Source organism: Neltuma alba, unplaced genomic scaffold (genome assembly GCF_004799145.2).
Source record: "Neltuma alba isolate B1F8T4 unplaced genomic scaffold, ASM479914v2 tig00013547_pilon, whole genome shotgun sequence".
In the NCBI taxonomy this organism is placed as follows: Eukaryota; Viridiplantae; Streptophyta; class Magnoliopsida; order Fabales; family Fabaceae; genus Neltuma; species Neltuma alba.
In genome coordinates this window covers 21,126-42,289 of record NW_021637755.1, presented here as the reverse complement: position 1 = coordinate 42,289, position 21,164 = coordinate 21,126, and the positions used below count along the sequence as shown (strand labels likewise).

At 30.9% G+C, this 21,164-nt stretch overlaps 1 protein-coding gene across 1 annotated transcript; it reads right to left on the bottom strand.

Moving 5' to 3' along the window:
- Window positions 1-4,153: 4,153 nt before the first annotated feature.
- Window positions 4,154-11,820, bottom strand: LOC114738150 (linoleate 13S-lipoxygenase 3-1, chloroplastic-like). Its single transcript, XM_028926172.1, has 9 exons — window positions 11,445-11,820; window positions 9,675-9,946; window positions 7,934-8,171; window positions 6,916-7,222; window positions 6,634-6,715; window positions 6,072-6,179; window positions 5,585-5,886; window positions 5,025-5,291; window positions 4,154-4,913 (listed from the first exon to the last, which is right to left on the bottom strand). The coding sequence occupies exons 1-9, from the start codon at window positions 11,818-11,820 to the stop codon at window positions 4,154-4,156; spliced, it is 2,712 nt and encodes a 903-aa protein (XP_028782005.1).
- Between the last annotated feature and the right edge of the window lie 9,344 nt (window positions 11,821-21,164).

Below are 21,164 nucleotides of genomic sequence, written 5' to 3'. Positions count from 1 at the left end.
TGTAGAAAAAAATGTATTTGTTGTCATTTCATTTGTATTCTAGGAAAGCCATGTATCTGTTCTCTCATATTAATAAAGTGACTTAACAAGCTTTATGGAAGTTTGATTAACGGGTGGAAGTTTGATTTTGCTCGGCAAGTTTTTACATGGGAGCTGAGGATATTTATAAGTCTTTTTATGATCAATATCTTCTCAGAAGTGTTAGGTGCAAAATCACCCTAACTACTAAAAGTTAACGTTGATCATTAATATTTTTAATGGTTAGGGGTAAGATTGCTCTCTTTTAAAAATTTCAGGGTGATATTGATTCTAAAGAGACAAAAAAAACTTTTGAATACCAACAGTTTTTAATTGAAAACTTTTGGAGCAAAATTGCACATTAAATCTTGATTAATTTATCTTTTGAATAAATGTTTAGTGTTTTATTTATATTGTTTAATATTAACTAGAAAAATTTCAAAAGGGTTATTAGTAGTTGATAATATTTAAAAAATTATTGTAAGAATTTTGGACAAATGACACTGGAAGGCAATAGACTGAAGCTTACCGTATATTCAATTAAAAAATCAATCGAAACTGTTACCCCCCCCCCCCCAAAAAAAAAAAAAAACTAAGCGTGTTTAATATTCAAGAGCTTTCATGTTTCATCCATTATGTAAGAAAATGACAAAGCATTACGGCTTCAAAGAGTTTTATGAAAGCTAAATCAAATGGAGATGAAATGAAGATAAATGGTGGTTCTTAACAATGAAAATTTAAATTCACATATAACAAATATATTTTGAATTACAAAATAAACTAATATATTTGTGGAGTTGGCGTTATTAAAGGCGTCATCGTCATTGATCTTAAGATCAAACATTTACCGTTGAGATGGGAAGTCAGAGAAATGATTTCTCCAAAAATCTTGTTTTATATTTTATTAAAATCAATTTCTCTTGATCATTAATAATAATTAAACCATCAAACAAGATAAGAATATTAATAACTTTTTTATGAAATTAATAAAACAAATAATAATTGCGTTACTGTAATACATCATAGAAATCCAAAATGGACAACTTGATTTGTATGAACACCTTCAATTATAATTATAGGAGTTTTGAATTTGAATAATCAAATAATGAAATTTGATCATGATATAATTAATAACTCATAATACAGAACACTTAAATTAAATCTTATAATAATGTCATTAACTTAATTGATTTTGTATAATAAAATTATTTATTATAATCTATTCAAATAATTTAATTATATATATTAATTAAATTTTATTATGATAATTATTTTTTAGTAATTATATTTTTTTCATTATTTGTAAATGGTTTCCCTCGAATATATAAAAAACAGATAGGTATAATATAATATAATATAATATAATATATAATACTTAATCAATGTTAGTTTAAAATAAAAATTAAATTTAAAAATTAGGAGAAAATGTATATTTATAAAAAAATTTTAAGATTTGAAATTTGTTTATTTTGAAATTAATATTATATTTAAAATAATTTTTGTAGGAATAAAAATTATAAAATAAACAATAATATAAATAAATAAAAATCATATTGTCATGTTAATAATTAAACTTAAAATGATATATAATTTGTGTTTAGCTTGTAATAGTATTTTATATATCGTAAGATTGAAGATTTATTGTAGCTCAATTGATAAAAACTTAAGCTCGGATACATGAGGTCAAGGCACTACTACAAAAAAGACCTTTCACGATGCTAATTTACAGCGATCATTAGAAAAAACACTGTAAAAAACATGACGGTGGCATTTTTGTAATTATAAGAATTAAATTTTACTTTTCATGGCAGTTATTTAAAAAATCGTCCTGAAAAGTATTTTTAACAGCGGTTTTTAAGAAAACCACTGTAAATAAATACTTTTAACGGTAATTTTTAAATAACTGCCTTAAAAAGTCTATCAGAATTTTAAAACCCTATCTATCGCACAATAATTTTCACTTTTCAGAGTCAAAGCTCATAGTCCCCCATTACCTCCCCACTCGATTTTCTTCCTCCTCCTACTTTTGCTAGCGTTTATCCTTTGCTTCTATCATCTCTGCCATATTCTTCCATCACTGTCGCTGCTGTTGTTGCCGTCGTTGTTGCTGTCGCTGTTGTTGTTGCCTCATCCTCATCCTCATCCTCTTTATTTTTATTTGTGAGTTTTTCACCCTTTCTCTTCTATTCTTTCCATGGGTTTTATAGTTTTTGTGGTTTGACAGCCTAAAATTCATGACTTTTATCATATCTGATTTTTTGATTTTACTTTTATTAAATCTTAATAGCTTTGATCTGGTGGTAGAAGGCGAGGCAAAATGGCGCTATTACGGCGGAAAAGAATCTACGTTGGTTTCATCATAATGGTTTTAACTAGTAAGAGGTTATTGGTTAATTGATTCTCAAACCCCTTCCTTTAGGGCTTTGTTCTTCCATTCCATCCTGATCAATAGGATGAAAGTAAACTAAAACAAAAAAAAACTTTTCACGACGGTTATTTATATAACTGTCGTGAAAAGTCACATACCATACGGTCCTTCAACCACCATGAAATCCTTTATATTTTATGTCGATAGCATAAATGTCGCTCTTAAAATCGCCGTGAAAAACTCATTTTAACCGCCGTTAAATATCTTTTTTGTAGTAGTGAAGGTTCGAATCTTGGAAAAGTCACATTCGACAAACTTTCCATGGCTCGAATTCTTGACCTTGTGTGTGCTCGTTTAAGTCTTTATCAGTTCAACTGCAATAAATCTACAATTTTTTTAACACAAAATTATACATATACATAATTTTAATTTTAATTATTAACAGAAGAAAAATAATTTTTACTCTTTATTATAAATTAAATAAATGACATGCAAGCTGATAGTTAAAAATGCTGGAGCACCACATCAACATAAAGTTGGTGAAAGATGGAGATTTAACTGTCAACATTATTTGATGTTAGAAAAGGACGAGATTTCTACGTTCTTAATACTTCAAGGATAATATTAACATTAAAAAACTTCTAAATATGCACAACTTTTTTGTGAAAACTTTTGAGAGAAAAATAACCCTTGTCCCTTTTCTAGAGAAATGGTTTAATCACTAAAAAAAAATTAACTTTCAGTGCCGATAAAAAGTCACCGTTGAACAGTCGTTGTCGTAGTGACCGTGGTTGAAAACTTTTAGTGGCTACAAAAAAAGTCACCACTGAAAGACACTTTTAACGGTGACTTTTAGAAGTTTTAGTGGTGACATTTGTGGCTACTAAAAGCCACTTTCGACGGTGACCTTATTGTCGCCACTGAAAGTTGCCGCCAAAAGTGACTTTCAGCGGCGACTTTTTTGTCGCCGCTGAAAGTGATGTCTAAGAAAAACTGGCTTTGATGATGCCATGTCATCACTGCCAATGCCATGTCATCACTGGCTACCTCCACCTCATCACTGCCAGTTGTCACATCATCACCGACCGGACACCACGCCATCACTAGCCACCTCCACGTCATTGTCAGCCACCTCCATGTCGTTGTCACATCACCACTCTCATGCCACGTCATCCTCCCTGCCACGTCACTGTCCAAATATTTTCACCTTAAATGTGTTTTCTTCAATGTTCGAACTCGTGACCCCCTCTTTTCGTGTACAATCTACTTGCCATTGAGTTGGATTAAATTTGTTTATTATTATTGTAAAATAAAATATATATTATTAGATTATATTTTCAGCGACGACATTAGAAATTCACCGTTGAAAGTCAGACCTTTAGCGTTGACTTTATGAAAGTTGGACCTTCAGCGGCGACACTAATAGTCGCTGCTGAAACTCTACTTTTTTGTTGCCGTAGAAAGTGGACTTTAGACGAAGTCTTTTTTTTTTTTTTTGGTAGTGAATGGACCTTTTGGGCTTCAAATCAATTAACATGAATTATTATTTGATACATACACTTGATATAACAGGTTTATGTAAATTAAACAAAATAATTATGTACTCAATTTTGATATATAATATGTTATAAAATGAATAGGTAGCCTCACTATTCATAAACTATGTGCAAGGTTATTGCTTTGGCGACAACTTTCAATGGCTTGAGAATCTGCCTAGTTTTAATACAATTCAAAAGAGATACATGTAATTTATCTTAATTTCAGCAATCACACTGTTATACTCTTGGGCACTCCTCTTCCAGTGGTCCCAGGTCCTGAACTTGGAATGAGCAACTCATATGGTGAAACTCCAGCACCACATCTGTTTCTTAGCTTTGGATCACTATTTCTTCTCTCAATCTCTTTCTCAATACTTCTTATCTCCATTGAAAACTCATAAAATGCATTGACTATCTGAGGATCCCCCACCCAACTTGACAAATCATTTCTATCTCCAATGTACTCTTCATCCGGTGAATGTGCAGAAATTATATCAATCACGGCCATGAACTTTGTTGCCTGAAATAAACTTGGTAAAGATGACACAAAGTACTTCTTTGGGTTCGTCACAAAACTTGCATAGTCCTTAGGATCATTCTCACTGGGAATCAATCTTCTCATTAATGGTGGGCGAGTTGGAACATAACCTCCAAATGGGTATTGTCCAAAGTTCAATGCAGCATGCTGTGCTGATACGATCCAAATTATTGTGGAAAGTATGAACATAAGATCGTCAGGAGTTTCAAGTTTTGGCCACCAAGGAGCATCTTTAAGATCAGCATGCCCTAGATTTATGGATTCTCTGTACCATGATTGGAGCTCGTGATCTAAAAAAATTGCTTTTGAATCTTTATAGTAATAGTCTACATATGTTCGAACCAACTTCTCTATGCTCGACCATATCAAAAGTCCATCAGATGCATATGGATATTCTTCAATAAGTAGCCTAACTCCATGTGGTTGGCTTGCATCAGGAACTGCCACACCTCTGAATATAAAGAAGAAATTGTTCATATAGTGTCTAAAAAAGGAAATCCATAAATATTTCATGATATTTGGTCTATTTAATTTCATGAAACAATTCATAGTTGATCATTACCTTCTAATAAGATCAGCTGGAAGAGGCTCAAGGTCAAAGCGCCACCAATCTCTATAAGCAGCACAACTAATTTGCATGCAATATTTGCCAGGAGTGAAGTCTGATTCAATTATGCCTCCTGCATTGATGAGCGTCTCACGAGCCATTGCATTTATCTTCAAAGTGTATCTCATGTGAGGATGCAAAAGCTTGAACACTGGATGTATCACACTCAGTTGTCTGTGTGTGGCTATTATGAATGGTTCCATGCATGCATGTGTCCGCAGCCTAAATTTACAGGTGGGATTTGTTAGAAAGCCTATACAGACTAGTTCGGAAGACTCAATTCAAATCTAAAATTGGGTTTTGCAAATGGAACCAAAAGTTACTTTCAGAAAACTAGGTTTTTTAAACAAAAACTGGTTTTGGAATTTGGCATACTTCAAATTATAAGAAGCCAGTTGCTCACAGGCCATGAAATTGTGCAACTTATTGTTTTAGACTTTGTATTGATAGATGATTTAAGATCCCTTCTAAGTTATTATTTTTTGAAGGAAGACAAACATATATAAATTGCATACCAATGGTGCACAAGCTGATGAACACCAGCATCGTTAGAGCAAACATGGGCTTTGGCAAGCTGCCATAACCAGTTGGAGGTGGCGTCCATTGGAAGTGTGAGGACCCGCTTTGAAGGAGTATTTAGATCCTCTGATGGAAGAGTAAGCTCAACGGCTATGGGTTTCAAAGTGCCCACTTGTGTTAGAAAGAAAAGTGTGCGCGTTGCGTAAGTTTTGCGATCCTCAAGAGCATTTATACGATCCAAGAACGGAAGGTAAAAATCATGGTAATCCAATATGAACAACTTGTTCTCATTCAATGCCTGAAATTTCAAAAACAAATATCATTTTTTTCCATATATTTTTACTTATATCTTATCAATTAGTCAGTTCGATTGGTCAGCCAACAAATTAACCTTAATATATGGTTTGAAGCTTCTCAATCTTGTAAATTCATGTTGAGTGAAAACATCTCGGATAAATTTACACCTTAATCCTAGATAAATACCTGTTGGACGTTCATGCCTTCAAGATGATCTTTGATGTGTTCTTCCTTGACTGCTGATTCTAGTGGACCATAGATAGAGGGATCTAGCTTGCTTTTAGGTGGAAATTCCTATTGAAAAAATGACAGTTAATTAGGAAAGCAAATAACATTCAAATTCTAATAACAAAAGTGGATCCGAGTTGATACACCATGTAATCTTAGTTAACAGTAATTTTATGCGAAGATATCAAACTATTAACATTAAAAATACTTTCAATTTGGATGAGGAGGGTATTTATTATATACTCCTCCGATCTTTAATATAAGACTCATTTAACTAATTTGATTAGATTAAGGAAGTTAGGTAAGTTAGTTAATTATAAGAAAAGTGACACATTTTTCCTAAAACACCATAATCATCTTTTTTAATACCCCCTCTCCCTCTTCTATTTGATCATGGTTGAGGGAGTATCTATAAGGGTAATTTAGAGAAAATTGATAAATATAAGAAATGGGTCTTATATTTAGGATCAAAACCAACTCAAAAATTGGGTCCTATATTAAGGACCGGAGGAGTAGTTACCTTGAGTATTTCAATGCTCAGAGGGTTTATACCAGCAAGCATTTGGCGTGCAAATTCATCATCTCGTAAGAAATAAGATGTGCTTCCTGAAAAATATAAAGCTCCTTTTAAGTATCATTTAATATCTATATAAAAAGATGCTACAATAAAAGTCATAACCTAAAAGATTGATTTAATAACAGTTTGTTTTTTACAAAATTTTCTGAGAAATGATTTGTAATTATGGATTCAAACAATTGCAGTTAATTATATATATATATATATATATATCAAGTACTTTACTTACTTGGAGATATCTTTGGAGGGTCGAATTTGAGAAATTCATCAATGATGGCTTGCAAATTATTGAAAATCTTGGGCAGTGATTTTACGGACCTCATTCCAAAATTTGATGGTTCTTTAAAGATGTTGTCAATTTCCGAGACTTTGTCACTGCCAGAAATGTTATCTAACAAAGATGGAACAATATTCCTGAGCCTTCCTTTGAATTTTCCTTTGTCAACAGTTTCTTTCTTCGAATCCTCCAATTCCTCATCCCTTGGAACATATATTGATTCGAACTCAGGCAGCCTTGATTCTGCTGTCTCGTCTGTTCATACAATTTGCATTAAACTAGTTAAGATAATACTACCTCCGATCCTAAATATAAGAGTTAGTTGATTAATTTGATAATATTAAAGAAATAAGTCAAGTTAGTTATAATTAATAAATAGATATTATCTTTTTTAAAATATCCTTACTAATTAAGTGTATTGGCTAGAACTACCATTGTTAGAAGGACTACTTTGAGAAAAAATATATAAATATGATGACAAAATGGATTGAGGTCTTATATTTAGGATCGAAATAAAAGTCAAATAAAGTTTTGTATTAAGGACTAGAGGTAGTAGTTGATGTATTAATGGTCTAACCGTGATTAAATCAAAGTCAACCAAATCACGTTTAAAATAACATAATTTAGTTAAAATATACAAAAAAAATATTTATATATAATACCAAAAACGTAAAATTTAATTAAAAAAATCATCAATCCACAAGTAAGTAAATGATAATCACATATAATCAAACTTTTGACTATAAAATATAGAAATCCGATCTACTTTTTAATCTCACTTTGGGCTCACCAAAGGCAGAAAAAAAATAAAATTAATCTCAGTCAACCCATTCAAAACTTTTGACGGTATCGATTAGAGGATCGATTTCGCCAATTCATTAGTCTAACCAATTATTGGAATTGGGTTTTACAAAACTAGAATTCTATATGTTTATAACCATAGATCAATTGGTGCACAAGGCTTACCCGTGGCAGTAGATGGACGACCAGTACGACATCTTCTAGGATGAGGGTTAGTGAGGCCACCAAGTGTTGGTCTTTTATATTCTTCTCCTTTGTCAGGATCACCCAAATCATTATAGACATCATAATCATATATGTTTTCAGAATGAATCCTCATTCCTTTGCCATCACCTCTTATCTCCTTCAGTTCTTGTTCTCTTAGGCCCTTTAGTCCTTTTGGTGTCTCACATGGTAAATATGCCTGTTAAATTAAGTTTATGATGATCATGAATATTAGTTTGATCTTCTAAAGCATTCGATTTTGAAATTTACATGTTTCTATACAAAAATGACCCTTTAACAATTATACTATAGTTTGTTAAAAAAAAATTATATTACAGTACTTAATATAAAACCTAATAACCTAATTTACTAACCTGGGGAGATTAAATAGGATAAATAAATTACTTTAAAGTATTTATATTTATCGTTTTTTTTAAAATTAATTTGCTTGACTTATAATCTAATATATTCCTTCCGATTCTTATTATAAGCTTTAAATAACTAATTCACAGATAACAAATGTGTGGGAAAATGTAATAAGAGAGACATGGTTTTGTTTCCAAATATGCCTTGCAATAAAAAAGAAAAAGAATGAAAGAGAATGTGTAGAGAAATGTAATAAGAGAGATTATGCCAAAAGAAAGAGAATTAGTATTTAAGCATAAAATTGAAAAAGTACTTTAAATGTTAAGACAAACATTAAATTGAAACTTATAAAATAAACTACACCTCTCTTCAAATTTAAAGCTTACAAATAAGACCAGAGGAGTATAATTTAATAATACACATAAGCATTTAAGAAAGATCATGTAATAAATACTATAATTAAATCATTTATTTTAACTTTGTTAATTTTTCTAAATTAGTGAATTGGATTTTATATTAAAAATTGGAGTTAGTAATATTTATCCTCGACTAATACTTGACCTCCGGAGCTTTGTGATACTTTATTGTTTTCATTATATTTTGTGTTTAAAAAAAAAAAAACTAAAACCTGACCTTTGGCAGCTAATTTTGTCATTTATGGTTAAACAATTATATATTTATTTTCATGGGGCCTCCGATTAGACTTTCTTTTTCTCCTTGTCCTTTATACAAAGGAACAATCATAGAACGATAAGTATTACACGCACGCAAGCATCCTTGATATATTTTTCAAACTTTTATGCGCGTCAGCTTATTTCCACCCATTTCCTTTACTTTTTGAGAAAAAAATTACCCATAAGTTCCAATAAATAAAATTCAACCCAAATAGGTACTTGTTGATATTCTTAAGACTGGCCTATTAGTATTAAACAAAATTGGCAATCCATTTGTATTTATTTTTCTTACTTAGAACCTATAACTATTTTTCTTCTGAAAATAAGAACCAGAAGAATATATCTCAAATTCATCAGACAAATGGTGAGTGAGGATTTGAAAAGTATAATATATTTATTATCTTATTTTCCAAATTATTACTCTTTTCATCACATTTCATATTCTCTCTCCTATGCTCTCTCACCCTGATAATAAATAAGAGTATTTTTGAGGGAAAAAGTCACAATTTTTATGTAGTTATTGTCTTTAATTAATTTCAACTAATTTTTTTGATCCACATAATTTGATCAAATGTTTGTTATAAAAAGGAAGTATATCTCAAATTCATCATAGAAATGGCCAGTGAGGATTCTGAAAGTATAATATCAGTAGGTAAATATACCTTGTTTGTGAAGAATACAGTCTTGTGAGGTAGAATGGTATTTGGCTGAATCCAAGACTTGCAAGCAAAATGAACACATCTTTCGATGGTTATGCTTTCAAGGAAGAACTCAGTTTCATAATTGTTAATAATGGTGACTGCCCCAGGAATCCCAAATTCTGAGTCAACCTCAAATTCCACTTTGTAGGTCCCACACTCATCAGCTCCTCCAAATCTACGTTCCTTGGACCATTCCAATGCAGCTTCCTTGCTCAGCCTTGGTTCCAAAATCCCTTCGATTATGAAATTGAGTTAAAAAAAATTAAAAATGATAACGATGTTCTGGTAAAAAATTTTCAAGTGCAATAACGAAACAAATTGTTCTACTTATTGCTTCCTTGTCTCCTAACAAATTGACATGCGCCGTTCAATGTGCATGTTAAAAACAAAATGTTAATTATATACTGAGAAGAAAGAAAGGAAAAAAAAAATACCCCTTAAATATGCAAACCTTGATTCCGATCAAGAAATAACTTAAACACTATTGTGAAATCTCCAAGGACTAGTCTATAATTAAATTCTGCATTGAAATTATCTAAATGCTCTTTTTTTGAAATATGAAAAGTAAAAATAAAACGAAATGACAACAACGCTTTAACAAGTTTAACATATCAAATGACAACAACAATAAGGCAGTATTGAATCTCAATGGCAATAACAATTTAACAAGTAACAACTTATCTTATCAAATGATAATAACAATTAGGTAGTGACAACTAGTTTCACTAAGGATGCGCAATCAGGTCATTTCACAAAAAGAAAAACTTAATTTCAAAAAATTCCTAATTAAGGAATTAATCCATTTTGAGGAATGATTTTAAAATTCTCATATTTTGATGGTCCATTTATGTATATATCATATATATATATATACAGAGAGTAAATTATCATGACTTTTGGTGAGATGGAGGAGGGGTCCGCATCCCGTGCTCATCAAACTAATGACCAGGGAGTGCTCTATGTTTTGCGTGCTGAGCACTAATGAGGGACCTTTGATTTTTTTTTTCTTTTTCCTTTTCACTTCCCCCCCTTCTTTCTCATTTTAAAGAAAATTATATGTGTTAGAACTTTTTTTGGGTTAAGGTTTATCAAGCACCTTAAGGTATTTCTCTAAGCATACTCAGTATCCTAAAATATTTTATAATTTATCTAGAACGTTGAAGTATTTTCTTAGATGCTTTCAGTATATTAAAATATTTTGTGGTGGAATTTTGTCTTTAAAGTATTTTTTAAGTTAATTTTTTATCACTCATTTTTCATGCTTTCAACACTCAACTTCCATATTTTTAGTACTCATCTTTTAATACTTTTAATAATTAATTTTGCAAATTCTCTCATGGTAAATATCTTTTTAGACTTAACTTTCATCTTTTCAACTCTAATCTTCAATTATTTTCAGTACTGAAAACATAAAAGATAATCAACTTCACTAGATGGACTTTTTGGAAGGTAATAGCGAAGTTAAAATCGCTCTTGAAAATACTTTAAAAGCAAAATTGAACTACAAAATACCTTAAAATGCTAAATGCACTTATAAATATATTGTAAGATGCCAGATGTACTTTTAAAAAAACAAATCAATGCTCATTGCCCAGCACTCAAAAACGTTGTGTGTTGTGTTTTGAGTGCAGAGCTAGGAATGCGGTGGCGATGGAGAAGGAGACACTGTGTTATGGTGAAAGAAGATTAGTGAAGCCAATTGATTTGGTGAAAATATGATAGAGAACTTACTGTGATCAAGTTCTGTGCTAACGAGCTGCATAATAACAGCACCTTTGCTCTGGCGTTGAGGCCTGAAATTGTTGATTGCGTTCTTCACCATTTCTCTGGCATCCGCCTTATGCTGTCTCACAGAAACCATAGCCACCAGCTTCACACTCACATTCGTCCTCACAAGCTTCTCAACCAACGCAAACTTCACAGGCTTTAAGTCCTTGCTCAGAGCCGCCGTTATAAACGGCGTTCGCTTCACCGTCGTCACCGTCGTCGTCTTCCTCAGCCCAAGTTTTTCACTTTTCCTTCCTAGAGAAAACATCACCTCCAATTCCTGAATGGAATTGTGGTGGAAAGGAAGAACACGATCAACACGAAAGGAGTTCAAAAGCATTTTTACGTGCTTTCTTCTTCTTCTTCTCCTCTCTTACGCGCTTTGGTCTCAAGAACAACAATTACATGCATGTATATATAGTGTTATTCCGGGCCGGCTCCGTAACTTAAGGAAGCTCGCACAATAGTTCCAAATTCCAATGAATAGTGGAAATATAAATAAAAAGTCCAAAAATATATCACTTTCGCCTTACCACTTTAAGAAAGTCTACAATATCCTACTACCATATTAAGCTTTTCAAGTGATCAGCTTTAATTAAATTGATAAAAACGTGTTGTTTGTGTATATATATCTGTCTGTCTTTGTGTGGCTCGCCGCATCTTTAACACAATCATACAGTAAAATATTCAAATAGGATTATTTACAAAAAAGTGATATACTACTTCCGGTCCTTAATATAAGAACTAGTTTGATCTTTAATTTGGTCCTAGATATAAGATTTTAATCTATTTTATCTCTCATATTTATTCAAATATGATTATTTACATTGAAAAACTCATACTTAAGGGGTGTTTGGATGAAACCAAACTATGGTTTGAAAAATAGCTTCTGGAGGGAGAATAGATTTTGTAAAGAATATATTTTTGTGGAAAAGTAATTCTAAGAAAGTGAGAGTGTTTGGATAGTTATTATCAGAAGTACTTTTTATATATGCAAATTACTAAAAAAAGCCTAAGTTAATATGATAATTACATAAAATATAGATTTTATAATATATTTTAATTTGAAGGAATAAAATTGTTAATAATATATTTTTTACCAACATAATTAATAATACATAAGGTAATGTAATTAATAAATAATTAATGTGTGTGTATATATATTTATAAGATATAAGATTAAATATGTTTATAAAAAAATAATTAAGGGGTGTTAAAGTCATATTATTGTTGAAATCTACTCTGACAGGCACAATCATACTCTCTAATTTGAGCCAGAAGCAGAATGAATTTACTTTTTTTTTTTTTTAGATTCAAAGAATGGATTCACTTTTTCTGAAATCATAGTTTTGGATTATTTTTCCGTGTTTGGCTCACTCTTTTCCCAAACCATGGTTTGGGATGATACCCAAACACCCCCTTGAAATATCTTTTTTTTTTTTTTTAAATTCTTCTTCCTTTAATTTGAAATAGCTCTTGAAATAAACGTTGGAGAAGATACGTGTATGTGTATCGTACTCTTCTCTCTCTCTGTGTGTGTGTGTGTGTTTGGTTATAAATTAACATTCTTCCGTTTGAAATCGATGATGACACGATAGACAACAACACTGAAAACTTGGTATAAAACATAAGAATAACGCTAAAATAATTAATTATTTTTAGCAAGCTTTTATAAATAAAATAAATTGACGTAGCCAGCTTAATGATATAGACAACTGTTCATTGAACCCATTAAAAAGTGTTTTCTGTGCGATAAATTGGGGGGAAACAGGATCATGGAAATTTCTGTAGTTCTCAATTATTACTCCCTCCCGTTCAAAATATAAGATAAACTTTATTGGAAGGACTTTTTTTTTTTTTAATATAAAATAACATTCACTTTTGTCTAAACATTTGATAAGCTCTTTTCAATTTTGCCCTTCATGTATTCTCTTTTCTCTTTAATTCATTTATTACATTTTTTACTTATTCTTTTCATTAATAAGGGCATATTTAGAGGAAAAAAATGTATACCTTACATATTTATTGTTTTAAACTAATTTTAACTGTACATAAATAGATAAAATTTATTTTATATTTTGAACCAGAGGGAATATCTCCAAAAGCTCAAACAAATAGTATACGCAAATAGTTTGGAATGAGGGCATTTGATAATTTTAAGGAGTAGTATTAAATAACATTTAATAATGGATAAGATAATGTTACGATTACCGGTCGACGACCACCAATAAATTTGGTCCTTTGGAAATTTTCTGAAGTTTTCATCCAAATTTGTCTTAATAATTACTATATCAGTTATTACTTAGTGCATTGCTCAGAACATTAAAAATCAATTACATGTTTTTTTGGATACACTTGAAAAGAAAGCACAGAGAACAAAACTAAGCTGCACCCAGCGACCTAAGCATCGTCCGCACTGCTTCAGAGCTTAAAATCTGGAGACCCATTGCTTCATTCAGAGCATTTATTTGAAGATATTTAAAAATTTAGCTGAGTTGATTGTTTGTCACAACAAACGTGTTTTGATCTTCCTAAATTTTCATCTTCAATAATGTGCATTGGATGGTTAAAATTATCTCTGGCTGGGAACGCTTTACAATCACTAGGTATATTTTGAGGAAAGATAGGAGAAAAAATGCATTAATGTCTTATATTTTGGATCAAATTCAATCTCCAAACAGTTCTTATATTAAGGATTGGAGGTAATATTTTATAGTGATTTTGTTATTATGAATATTAAAATTGTGATTAGTGCAATTCACAGCAACAGTAGGAACATTCATATCTGGCAGTTCAATACTCCATCTGATCCTATTATCCTTTATAAATTGCAATATTTGTATATAATCTTATTCTGATTTGGTTCGAATGAAATGAACTTGCAATCATAAAATTGACTTGATCATCAGATTATACGAGGAATTTAATAACAATTAAAAGGGGTGTAACTAATACCCATTCTATTCTGAATTAGCATTTAAAACAAAAATGGTTTGTGAATCTTTTGTCACTTAATTTTCCTCCACCCCAATAATCTTGCGTATTGAAAATGCCTAGAAATTCGAGAATAAGTCTAAATTAAGGAGCTACTAAGATCAGTTAAGCAGGAGTTCCACAAGTAACCTAAAAATTATAAAACTTTCCTTACTACTACAAAAGTCATGAAACAAATGATTTACTTGCGCTATCAATTAATTTTAATTAATTTGATAAAAACACTGTATGTACAACTGCAATATAACAACCATACTTTTGTGAGTCTTTGTAAGTATTCTATGTCAGTGATAGTGATAGATATTATTTTAATTTGATACCTGAATCATCCTTGAAAGAGGCGTGATGAACTTGAAATTCATCATTCATCATACATCATAATATCCATAAAAGATGCAAACAACAAAAAAAGGCGTGTTTAATGTGAATGTTTATTTGTGAGAAATGGAATTACGTCAACGGAACCTAACAAAGTTCGTGCTTTCTCTAACAAAAAAAGAAAAGGGAGAATCCAATGAAAATCTAACTAAAATACCAAAATTCAAATTTAAGTTTACATTTTTAACAAATTTCTAATAAGAGCAAGAGATCTAACCAGGAATTTATCAATATTGTGAAAACACCAAATGCCCTTTTAATTTTTCAGCTATCGATTTAACTGGGAGTTTTCCTTTTACCATACTTTAATTTTTTTTTAATATATTCATTATTAACTTAAATATATTTTTTTGTGACTAAAAATTTGATTCAAAATATTTTATAGTTAAAAATTCAAATTAAATATAAAATCTGGGATAACTTTTCATTATAATGAAGAATTATATAATCTCAAGAATATAAAAGTATTTATAAAATTTAAATAAAATAAGGAAGTTGACCTAAGTATTTTCCTCAAGTTATCCAAGACTTTAAATTTAATTTTTATCTTTAACCATAAATAATTGAACTAAATTTTTAGTTACAAAAAATATAGATATATGTATTTAAGTTAACAAAAAATATATTAAAAAATTGAAATAAGATAAAGGAAAAATCCTAATCAAATCTAGTTAATACCTATCTTCAATTTTCTACCTCTGGGCATTTTAACCTTTTAACAACATTCACAATTCATTAATTAGGTATCTTGGCGTAATTAGGAGTTTTTAAAAAGTATAGACTTAAATTTAGATTTTAGTATTTCAGTTGGATTTAATTGAGATTTTTTAAAAAAAATGAATTAAATCAACATTTTTTAAAGAGGATAAATATTTAAGTTTGAAAAAGAATTCTTATAAGTCATAACAAATTAATGGAAGAGTGATCTCTGGGACCATTTGCATATTAATTTTTCAATGAGGAAGTCAGATCAATTTTTAGAGGGAGAATTGGTATGCAGTTCTAGGTAAGGAATATAATTACTAAAAAGTCTTAATAACAACAAAATAGCTTGCCATGATAAGTTTCATTGTAGTAAATGACAAATGCTCATTTATGATAGAGATTATTGGTAATTATTTTTTTGTTTAGAATCTCATTGTAATTCTCCCATTTTTATAGTTAAATCACCCAAAGCAAATCTCCATCTTTTAATAAGTATTCAATTCCCCGTTAATTAAGGGGTTCATCCTATTTTATGTTGGCTTGAAATAATGTTTTATGTTCTTTGTTTCTTTTCTCAAATTTTGTTTTGTTGATATGAGAATTCAAGAAAGTAAAGTAAAAAAGTTACTTTGAAAAATTGTACATGATTGGTTGATATTATTGGATGAAAATTAGAAATTTTGTTTAAATCTAATTCAATCAATGTTTATTGAAGAAAATTAGATTATTTGTGGATGAGAAGGTTCCCTTAATGATAAAGGTCAATATAATTTTTGATTTTTCAAGTTTGGTTTTAGTCCTTCAAGTTTTAAATCATAAGATTTAGTCCTTCAAGAAGCAACGAGGTCCAGATTTTTATTGAATAGAGACCAATGTTTTAAATAAAAAAAAACTTAAGAGACTGAAGCCTATGATTTAAAATTTGAGGGATCAAAACTAAAATGAAAGTACATTTGATGGATAAAATTATATTAACCCTAATGATAATCATTTCCTTGACAGAAAAATGATAATCATTTTGCAAAACCCTATTAATTGGGAAAGTTTTCTTCTTCTTTTTTTTTTTACCAGAAATCGGGAAAGTTTTCTTAATATAATCAAAAACATTTTATATATAGCTGAGTTGTTATATGTATAGATCTTCCAAGGTAAATTTCCCGTCTACAGTATTCTAACTCTTTCATAACTTATGGTTTGATTTTATTAAAAGAAAAGTGAATCACGCTTGGCCAATCCAATATTATTAGTAATTTCTTTTTAAATTTCAATAGTTTCATTAATCTTGATCTGACTTTGTCCCCTTATGATTACTTTTTCTTTTTATCATTCTTATGGTTATTTTTTTGCCAGATATCGTCATTTTCACGGTTTATTGCTTCTACATTTTCCCCACTTTTTTGCTCCGTTTGTGTGAAAGGAAAAGTTGGAAGAAAAAAATAGGAGAAAAAAACATAGAGAGAATAAAAAAACTTGAGAGATATATAATATTATCACTCATGTGCTTTGGATGGATGAAAGAAAATAGAGAGAAATAAAATGAGAAAACATGTGAATGATTAAAATATCCTTCCTTTTATGTCAAGATGTATGATGCCTAAAATTGAATTAAATATTACAATAAAAAATCATATTAACTAACATTATTATATAATTTAAAATTAAATTATTTGGTAAAGATATATTATGATGTTATTGTATTTTGAAATCAAATAATTTAATAAAAAAATGTTGTTTCTCTTCTGAAAGAATAAACAAATACTACTTCTAGTCCTTAATATGAGAGAGTTGAGAATTGTATTTGATCTTAAATATAAGACTTCAATTCATGTTGCCTCCCAAATTTTAAATTTATTCTCTAAAGTATCCTTATTGATTACACATATTAAGGGAGTTTTCATCTATAAGTAGTCATGATTAAAAGAATACTTAAGGAACTTTAACAAATATTTATTACAAATAACTAACTTAATAATTTTTTTTAAATTTATTCAAATTAGTTAAGTAGGTTTTATATTAAGAAGTGGAGGTAGTAACATATTTTTTGAATGCTCGGAAGGAAAAAAAAAAAAAAGCAAAACATGCATAGCTTACCATTTTCAGACATATTAGAATTACCAACGTCATGTCTTTGTTTTTTTTAACAAAACAACTTTGATTGTATCCCTGTAATTAATTCAGTCGGTCCCTATTTCATAGTTTCGTGGCAACAAAACGAGTGACATATTTTGGGAAAATTAGAACAAAGGACCTTTAGAGAAAAATATTTAGTGTAGAAGATCATAAAAGTTAGAATTATTTTAAAAGACCATATATTAAAATATAATTTTAGAAAGACAAAATTGTCCACAACTAATCTTCCTATATTCTCTCATGCGGTATTTCAAGAATTGACGGTTAGTGAGTTCTCCCGTTTTCCATTAGCCCACATCCCACTCCACAAAAAATCAGAAAACCTTTAGAACTCATTGATGATAAAGGCTTTTGTATACTTTTGAACTCTAGAAATTTGATTCTTTGGCAGTAGGTGCACTACAAAAAAACAGACTTTAGGCGACGATTTTCGACGGCGACAAAAAAAGTTGCCGCTGAAACTAAGACTTTCAGCGGCAATAAAAAAAGTCACCGCTGAAAGTGTAATATAATAATATATATTTTATTTTACAATATTAATAAACAAATTCAATCTGGCTCAACGACAAGAAGATTGGACACGAAAGGAGGCGGTCACGAGTTCGAACTTTGAAGAAGACACATTTAAGATGAAAATATTTGAACGATGATGTGGCGAGAAGGAGTGATGTGGCAATGACGTGGCAGTCGGCGGTGATGATGTGGCCGCCGATGACGATGACGTGGCGGCTGACGGTGATGATGTGGCGAATGATGTGGCAGTCGGCGGTGATGATGTGGCCGCCGATGACGATGACGTGGCGGCTGACGGTGATGATGTGGCGGTCAGCGACGATGACGTGGCACCGGCGGTGATGATGTGGCGGCCGGCGACGATGATGTGGCACCTGCGGTGATGACGTGGCGTTGGTGAAGTCAATTCTTCTTAGGCATTACTTTCAGTAGCGACAAAAAAGTCACTGCAGAAAACACTTTCAGCGGACTTTTCAGCGGCGACATAAACTTCTATAAGTCGCCACTGAAAGTTTTCAGCCATGGCTGCTATGGCAATGACTTTTCAACGACGACTTGTCGCCGCTGAAAAGTCAATTTTTTTGTAGTGGTGCTAACACGATCATTTGCTCTTAAACTCTTTTTGCAACTCTCTTATCATCTGTCAGTGATTGCTATAGAATATATTTAATCCAGGTATGTTTTGAAATACCCACCATTAGCATATTGTTTCGGCTTGTTAAGAAATAAGCAATAAGAATCAGTTCTTCCCTCTACTACAATTGTGTGTCATGTATATTTGTAATTAATTTCATACACTAACCTTAGGATTTTGGCATATTCGATAGACATTGATTAATATATAAATTTGCCAATCGAACTCATGGCTTGATGGTTAAAGCATTTTGCTTTCAACCATTGACCAGCGCGTTCAAACATGGCGGTAAGCATCACACACAATGATTAATATGCGAGTTTTTATTCATCCATGGCCATTATTGTATGGCTATTTTAGGGACGCTCTAGATTTCTATTTTTTTTTAAAAAAAGAAATTTCATTATTGTTTTGGAATAAATGCCCAGTAGCATAAAGAATAGGAAAGGAAAACATGATTTTGGATTCACACTTATGTTTTCAAACGCACACTTCTGCAGTCCTTAGTGAAGTCCTTGGTAGCTATAGGCCTTTTATCAGATCATGACTATGTAATATGTATTTGTATCCTATTTTTTCATATTTTCTATGCATAGATAGAAGATATATTATCATATAGCAGCAGCGACTAGTACATTATTGTTTTGTCACTAGCTTTTTGTTTGTGGATCTTATTGAATATTATTTTAGTTGGAATTTATTCATTAATAAATCGGTTTAGTAATATAATTATATGATAGTTGTCACAAAGTATCCTCTTGATGAATTAAAAATATCATGTTACTAGCATTTTTGCTTTTGGAAGTAATTTAATATTACTTATTTGGAATTCCTTAATCAGGAAATTGGTTTAGCAATAAGAAAGGCTTGAAAATAATGAATTGTCAGCATTCTTTGGTGGAGATTTTTTTGTTACTTTCATATAGGTGGGCAACTTATTAATCAAGCAAGAGGAGTGCTACGCTATGAGGGAGGGAGAACAAGAGGTAAAATGGTTGAATATGAGCTATCATTGACAGAACCAATACCATGGTATCATGTTGCTTAGGGGAAGATATAGGTGGGAAGAGAATTAAATATAGTTTGAAGTTTGATCTTTCTCAACTAATAGACCTTAGTGATGATGATGGAGTGAAACAATTGATAAAATACAATGAAGAAAGTGCTCATTTGTATATTATCGATGAAGAACAAAGTAGAACAACAAGCCAATCAACACAAGGGTAAGAAATTATTGTATAATATCATGCATTTATGTTTTATAACTTTGATATGCTTTCATATTAGTGAATAGAGTAAATAGTTTTGAATTGAATATAAATGCAGTGCGGAGCCATCACAACAAGTGAGAATATTATTGCTCTGCCTCACACAATTCATAACGTCCCTGCACCGATACCTGAGCTAAATTCAACAAAATAGAGTGAATTAATTGTGGGAAGTGGACAAAATTTTGATGATGCAGCTAATTTTAGGGAAGCACTATATAAATATAGCATTGCTCACAAATTTGGATACAAATTTTTAAAGAATAGCCCCAATAAAATGATTGTGAAGTGCAATGTTGACGGACGCAAGTAGAAGATTACAGTGTATGCAATGGCAAATAATACTACATTTTTGCGTGTGACAACTTTTAGTAATAAACATGATCATTCAACACAAGACAAAATATAAGTGTCTCGTAAGAATAGGTCTGATTTGCTAGCATCTATAATTGTTGATAATTTTAGGAACAACTGAGACAAGGCACCTAATGATATTCGTAATGACTTCTTTCAAGAATATGAAGTACCATTGAATTATCATCAAGCTTGGAGGGCAAAGGAGAGAGCCTTGAATAACATTAGTGGGTCAATACATCAATCATATATGCTAATTCCTTGGATATGTAATCGTTTAATGAAAGCTAATCCACAGACAATTGCCAAGTGGGCCTCATCTGCTAACAACCATTGTGAAAGGCTATTCATAGCATATGGGTGCTGTGTAACTGGATTTTTGCTTGGTTGTAGACTAGTTTTATATATTGATGGTTGTCACCTAAGTAGCCTATATTTAGGGACACTATTGGCTGCATCTACTTATGATGCAGATAATGATTTGTATCCATTTGTTTATGCAATTGTAAATGGCGAGACCTATGAAGACTAGTTGTGGTTCTTGAGGAATATAAAAGAATTAATGGGTTCTGTACAGATAACTATTGTTTCCAATCATTATAATGCAATTGTTCGTGCGGTGAGAGAAATATTTGGTGAGTCTCATTACGCTTTTTGTTTCAGGCACAGAAAGGAGAAGAACTTTAGCACTGAGTTCTCTAAAGTATG

Bases quoted from the DNA above. Each gene is read 5' to 3' on its own strand.
- LOC114738150 (XM_028926172.1), bottom strand. From the start codon at position 11,820: ATGCTTTTGAACTCCTTTCGTGTTGATCGTGTTCTTCCTTTCCACCAC. The intron at 7,223-7,933 runs GTAAGCCTTGTG...TTGTATGAACAG, and splicing joins TCGTCCATCTACTGCCACGG to ACGAGACAGCAGAATCAAGG. The intron at 6,716-6,915 runs GTAAAGTACTTG...TTTTTCAGGAAG, and splicing joins CCAAAGATATCTCCAAGTAA to CACATCTTATTTCTTACGAG.